The 6,146-nt window shown below is 57.8% G+C and overlaps 1 protein-coding gene across 1 annotated transcript in view; it reads right to left on the bottom strand.

The window, feature by feature from the left end:
* The window catches only part of prpsap2 (phosphoribosyl pyrophosphate synthetase-associated protein 2), a 29,656-nt gene extending 24,081 nt beyond the window's left edge, over positions 1-5,575 (bottom strand). The window contains exons 1-3 of the mRNA XM_055896662.1: positions 5,482-5,575; positions 4,755-4,915; positions 4,613-4,665 (exon numbers count right to left, since the gene is read on the bottom strand). Coding sequence (XP_055752637.1) covers positions 4,613-4,665; positions 4,755-4,837 — 136 coding nt within the window. The 5' untranslated portion in view covers positions 4,838-4,915; positions 5,482-5,575. The remainder of the gene's footprint in view (positions 1-4,612; positions 4,666-4,754; positions 4,916-5,481) is intronic.
* Positions 5,576-6,146: the final 571 nt, after the last annotated feature.

The following is a 6,146-nucleotide window of genomic DNA, read 5'->3' as shown; positions in this document are numbered from 1 at the left end:
GCCTTGAGATAGAAGCTGTTTTTCAGTCTCTCGGTCCCAGCTTTGATGCACCTGAAACTTTCCACCCAGGAAAAGGATATATGGTTTCCAGCTTGCATAAAGTCCAGTGAAGTTCCTCGATGGCCGTCTTGGTATCCGTTTGCTTGGGGGGGATAAACACGGCTGTGACAATTACCGAGGAGAGTTGCCTTGGGAGATAATACGGTCGTCATTTGATTGTGAGAGAGAGGGTGGAGGAGAGGGTGAGGGGGATGGAGGAGAGGGTGAGGGGGGTGGAGGAGAGGGTGAGGGGGCTGGAGGAGAGGGTGAGGGGGATGGAGGAGAGGGTGAGGGGGATGGAGGAGAGGGTGAGGGGGGTGGATGAGAGGGAGAGGGGGATGGAGGAGAGGGTGAGGGGGATGGAGGAGAGGGTGAGGGGGGTGGAGGAGAGGGTGAGGGGGATGGAGGAGAGGATGAGGGGGGTGGAGGAGAGGGTGAGGGGGATGGAGGAGAGGGTGAGGGGGATGGAGGAGAGGATGAGGGGGATGGAGGAGAGGGTGAGGAGGGTGGAGGAGAGGGTGAGGGGGATGGAGGAGAGGATGAGGGGGATGGAGGAGAGGGTGAGGGGGATGGAGGAGAGGGTGAGGAGGGTGGAGGAGAGGGTGAGGAGGGTGGAGGAGAGGGTGAGGAGGATGGAGGAGACGGTAAGGGGGGTGGAGGAGAGGGTGAGGAGGGTGGAGGAGAGGGTATGGAGGAGAGGGTGAGGGGGGTGGAGGAGAGGGTATGGAGGAGAGGGTGAGGGGGGTGGAGGAGAGGGAGAGGGGGATGGAGGAGAGGGTGAGGGAGATGGAGGAGAGGGTGAGGGGGATGGAGGAGAGGGTGAGGGGGATGGAGGAGAGGGTGAGGAGGATGGAGGAGAGGGTGAGGGGGGTGGAGGAGAGGGTGAGGAGGGTGGAGGAGAGGGTATGGAGGAGAGGGTGAGGGGGGTGGAGGAGAGGGAGAGGGGGATGGAGGAGAGGGTGAGGGAGATGGAGGAGAGGGTGAGGGGGATGGAGGAGAGGGTGAGGGGGATGGAGGAGAGGGTGAGGGGGATGGAGGAGAGGGTGAGGAGGGTGGAGGAGAGGGTGAGGAGGGTGGAGGAGAGGGTGAGGGGGATGGAGGAGAGGGTGAGGGGGATGGAGGATAGGGTGAGGGGGATGGAGGAGAGGGTGAGGGGGATGGAGGAGAGGGTGAGGAGGGTGGAGGAGAGGGTGAGGGGATGGAGGAGAGGGTGAGGAGGATGGAGGAGAGGGTGAGGGGGATGGAGGAGAGGGTGAGGGGGATGGAGGAGAGGGTGAGGAGGGTGGAGGAGAGGGTGAGGGGGATGGAGGAGAGGGTGATGAGGGTGGAGGAGAGGGTGAGGGGGATGGATGAGAGGGTGAGGGGGATGGAGGAGAGGGTGAGGGGGATGGAGGAGAGGGTGAGGGGGATGGAGGAGAGGGTGAGGGGGATGGAGGAGAGGGAGAGGGGGATGGAGGAGAGGATGAGGGGGATGGAGGAGAGGGTGAGGGGGATGGAGGAGAGGATGAGGGGGATGGAGGAGAGGATGAGGGGGATGGAGGAGAGGGTGAGGGGGATGGAGGAGAGGGTGAGGGGGATGGAGGAGAGGGTGATGGGGATGGAGGAGAGGATGAGGGGGATGGAGGAGAGGGTGAGGGGGATGGAGGAGAGGGTGAGGGGGATGGAGGAGAGGGTGAGGGGGATGGAGGAGAGGGTGAGGGGGATGGAGGAGAGGGTGATGGGGATGGAGGAGAGGATAAGGGGGATGGAGGAGAGGGTGAGGGGGATGGAGGAGAGGGTGAGGGGGATGGAGGAGAGGGTGAGGGGGGTGGAGGAGAGGGTCAGACTGATGGAGGAGAGGGTGAGGAGGGTGGAGGAGAGGGTGAGGAGGGTGGAGGAGAGTAATCCTCCTAACCCCCCCCTCCCCCTTAAAAGAGTTAGATGCAGTATTGTAAAGTGGTTGTTCCACTGGATATCATAAGGTGAATGCACCAATTTGTAAGTCGCTCTGGATAAGAGCGTCTGCTAAATGACTTAAATGTAATGTAAATGATGGAGGAGAGGGTGAGGGGGATGGAGGAGAGGGTGATGGGGATGGAGGAGAGGGTGATGGGGATGGAGGAGAGGGTGAGGAGGGTGGAGGAGAGGGTGAGGGGGATGGAGGAGAGGATGAGGGGGATGGAGGAGAAGATGAGGGGGATGGAGGAGAGGGTGAGGGGGATGGAGGAGAGGGTGAGCGGGATGGAGGAGAGGGTGAGGAGGGTGGAGGAGAGGGTGAGGGGGATGGAGGAGAGGGTGAGGAGGATGGAGGAGAGGGTGAGGGGGATGGAGGAGAGGATGAGGGGGATGGAGGAGAGGGTGAGGAGGGTGGAGGAGAGGGTGAGGAGGATGGAGGAGAGGGTGAGGGGGATGGAGGAGAGGGTCAGACTGATGGAGGAGAGGGTGAGGAGGGTGGAGGAGAGGGTGAGGAGGGTGGAGGAGAGGGTGAGGGGATGGAGGAGAGGGTGAGGAGGATGGAGGAGAGGGTGAGGAGGATGGAGGAGAGGGTGAGGGGGATGGAGGAGAGGGTGAGGGGGATGGAGGAGAGGGTGAGGGGGATGGAGGAGAGGGTGAGGGGGATGGAGGAGAGGGAGAGGGGGATGGAGGAGAGGATGAGGGGGATGGAGGAGAGGGTGAGGGGGATGGAGGAGAGGATGAGGGGGATGGAGGAGAGGATGAGGGGGATGGAGGAGAGGGTGAGGGGGATGGAGGAGAGGGTGAGGGGGATGGAGGAGAGGATGAGGGGGATGGAGGAGAGGGTGAGGGGGATGGAGGAGAGGGTGAGGGGGATGGAGGAGAGGATGAGGGGGATGGAGGAGAGGATGAGGGGGATGGAGGAGAGGGTGAGGGGGATGGAGGATAGGGTGAGGGGGATGGAGGAGAGGGTGAGGTGGATGGAGGAGAGGGTGATGGGGATGGAGGAGAGGATGAGGGGGATGGAGGAGAGGGTGAGGGGGATGGAGGAGAGGGTGAGGGGGATGGAGGAGAGGGTGAGGGGGGTGGAGGAGAGGGTGAGGGGGATGGAGGAGAGGGTGAGGTGGATGGAGGAGAGGGTGATGGGGATGGAGGAGAGGATGAGGGGGATGGAGGAGAGGGTGAGGGGGATGGAGGAGAGGGTGAGGGGGATGGAGGAGAGGGTGAGGGGGGTGGAGGAGAGGGTGAGGGGGATGGAGGAGAGGGTGAGGGGGATGGAGGAGAGGGTGATGGGGATGGAGGAGAGGGTGATGGGGATGGAGGAGAGGGTGAGGAGGGTGGAGGAGAGGGTGAGGGGGATGGAGGAGAGGATGAGGGGGATGGAGGAGAAGATGAGGGGGATGGAGGAGAGGGTGAGGGGGATGGAGGAGAGGGTGAGGGGGATGGAGGAGAGGGTGAGGGGGATGGAGGAGAGGGTGAGGGGGATGGAGGAGAGGGTGAGGAGGGTGGAGGAGAGGGTGAGGAGGATGGAGGAGAGGGTGAGGGGGATGGAGGAGAGGGTGAGGGGGATGGAGGAGAGGGTGAGGGGGATGGAGGAGAGGGTGAGGGGGATGGAGGAGAGGGTGAGGGGGATGGAGGAGAGGGTCAGACTGATGGAGGAGAGGGTGAGGAGGGTGGAGGAGAGGGTGAGGGGGATGGAGGAGAGGGTGAGGAGGGTGGAGGAGAGGATGAGGGGGATGGAGGAGAGGGTGAGGGGGATGGAGGAGAGGGTGAGGGGGATGGAGGAGAGGGTGAGCGGGATGGAGGAGAGGGTAAGGCGGATGGAGGAGAGGGTGAGGAGGGTGGAGGAGAGGATGAGGGGGATGGAGGAGAGGGTGAGGGGGATGGAGGAGAGGATGAGGGGGATGGAGGAGAGGGTGAGGGGGGTGGAGGAGAGGGTGAGGGGGATGGAGGAGAGGGTGAGGGGGATGGAGGAGAGGATGAGGGGGATGGAGGAGAGGGTAAGGGGGATGGAGGAGAGGGTAAGGGGGATGGAGGAGAGGGTGAGGAGGGTGGAGGAGAGGGTGAGGGGGATGGAGGAGAGCGTGAGGAGGGTGGAGGAGAGGGTGAGGGGGATGGAGGAGAGGATGAGGGGGATGGAGGAGAGGATGAGGGGGATGGAGGAGAGGGTGAGGAGGGTGGAGGAGAGGGTGAGGGGGATGGAGGAGAGGGTGAGGGGGATGGAGGAGAGGATGAGGGGGATGGAGGAGAGGATGGGGGGGATGGAGGAGAGGGTGAGGAGGGTGGAGGAGAGGGTGAGGGGGATGGAGGAGAGGGTGAGTGGGATGGAGGAGAGGGTGAGGGGGATGGAGGAGAGGGTGAGGAGGATGGAGGAGAGGGAGAGGGGGATGGAGGAGAGGGTGAGGGCGATGGAGGAGAGGGTGAGGAGGATGGAGGAGAGGGTGAGGGGGATGGAGGAGAGGGTGAGGGGGATGGAGGAGAGGGTGAGCGGGATGGAGGAGAGGGTAAGGCGGATGGAGGAGAGGGTGAGGGGGATGGAGGAGAGGGTGAGGGGGGTGGAGGAGAGGGTGAGGGGGATGACGTGTGACAGAGAGGTCAGAAGGTCAGAGGTCAGGGATCATCAGGTGTTAGAGAGTCTCACCTCTGTTGTCTTCCTGGTACACCTGCACCTTCCCAAGCTCCACCCCCAGACGCCTGCACACGGGAGACATAGCCAATGAAAAGAGAGCACAGGGAGAGCTGACCAATGAAAAGCCAGAGTGTGTGTGTGTGTGTGTACTGACTCTCCTATCCTCTTGCTAATCTCCCTGGACGAAGGGTGTGAGTTGGCGCTGAAGATGACCAGGCCTCCCTCGGTGTGGTTCATAACCGGGGGGGACCGGCCACTCTGCTCCCCAGCCTCAGGCGGCCTATCCTTGGGCACCCACGCTGCACTCAGCCCTTCCTACGGAGGAACCAGATACCCAAACACACACACAGTTAATCAATCAATCCACTTGTCTGGGACAGTGTTACTACCAACATAACACATCATAACACATCACATCATAACATAACACATCATAACATAATACATCATAACATAATACATCATAACATAATACATCATAACACATCATAACATAACACATCATAACACAATACATCATAACATAATACATCATAACATAATACATCATAACACAATACATCATTATGTTAGCTACTGTATTATGTTATGTTATGATGTGTTATAATATGTTATGATGTTATGATAACACATCATACCATAAGATAAGAAAACAGAATATAAAATAACTTAGTGAAGCCTGTAAACAGAGATACATTATAAACAGTATTCCTTTCCTCTCCTGACTCCCGGATGCGCTCAGCGCGCCATCTGCTGATGAGCGGACGGACGCACAGATTTTGTTTTGCCCTCGGTCTCGGTAAACACAACAAAATACAACGTTTAAACCACACAAAAACAACACAACATTGAAACCTCACAGACGGACCTGCTGTACTCACCAGTTTGTGTTTGTAGTGTAACCGCGTTGTATGATGTCGGATGATTTCGCAGCTTGTAGATGTCTCAACCTGTTCCTCCAAGTCCGGCCTACTGAGTATGATGGACAGGCGTCTCGGCCAATCACAGAGTAGGAATCCCGACCGGAAAAAAATTTCACCCAACTCTCGTGTTGATCGTAGAGGGAAGACGTCATCACGTCTAAATTGAATTTGAATTTGATTGAAGATATGTTTCTAGATTCTGATTCTGAATAGTTATTACATTCCCACCAAAAACTATTTTGCCAGGTGTTTGGTCGGGTGTGTTCAAGTTACACACAGTCTTGAGAAGGTTAGCTACCAAGTTTATCAGATTTGTGGTGCTGGGGGTTAAATGCGCAAAAATACACATTGTAGAAGAAAAAAATGACTCCCGCACACAGTTTCATAAGTGATTATGAAATGTCTGACTATACCCCATTTGTATTCGGCTCACAGAAAAACATACCATATTAACGGTTTGAGTTTTTCAATTATGTAGGCTACCGCTGTACCTTGATGTAGGCCTACAATAATTAAATATATCTTTACACATTTAACGTAGTCAACGTGTCGCTACGATAACTTTTTAAAAACCTTTTCATTTTTTTTTTTTTTTTAAGTCTACAGGTTACAAACAGCCTTAT

The sequence above is a fragment of the Salvelinus fontinalis genome, chromosome 2 (assembly GCF_029448725.1).
Source record: "Salvelinus fontinalis isolate EN_2023a chromosome 2, ASM2944872v1, whole genome shotgun sequence".
Taxonomy (NCBI): Eukaryota; Metazoa; Chordata; class Actinopteri; order Salmoniformes; family Salmonidae; genus Salvelinus; species Salvelinus fontinalis.
Note: the sequence above shows the minus strand (reverse complement) of the source record. Positions and strands in the feature narration are given on the sequence as shown.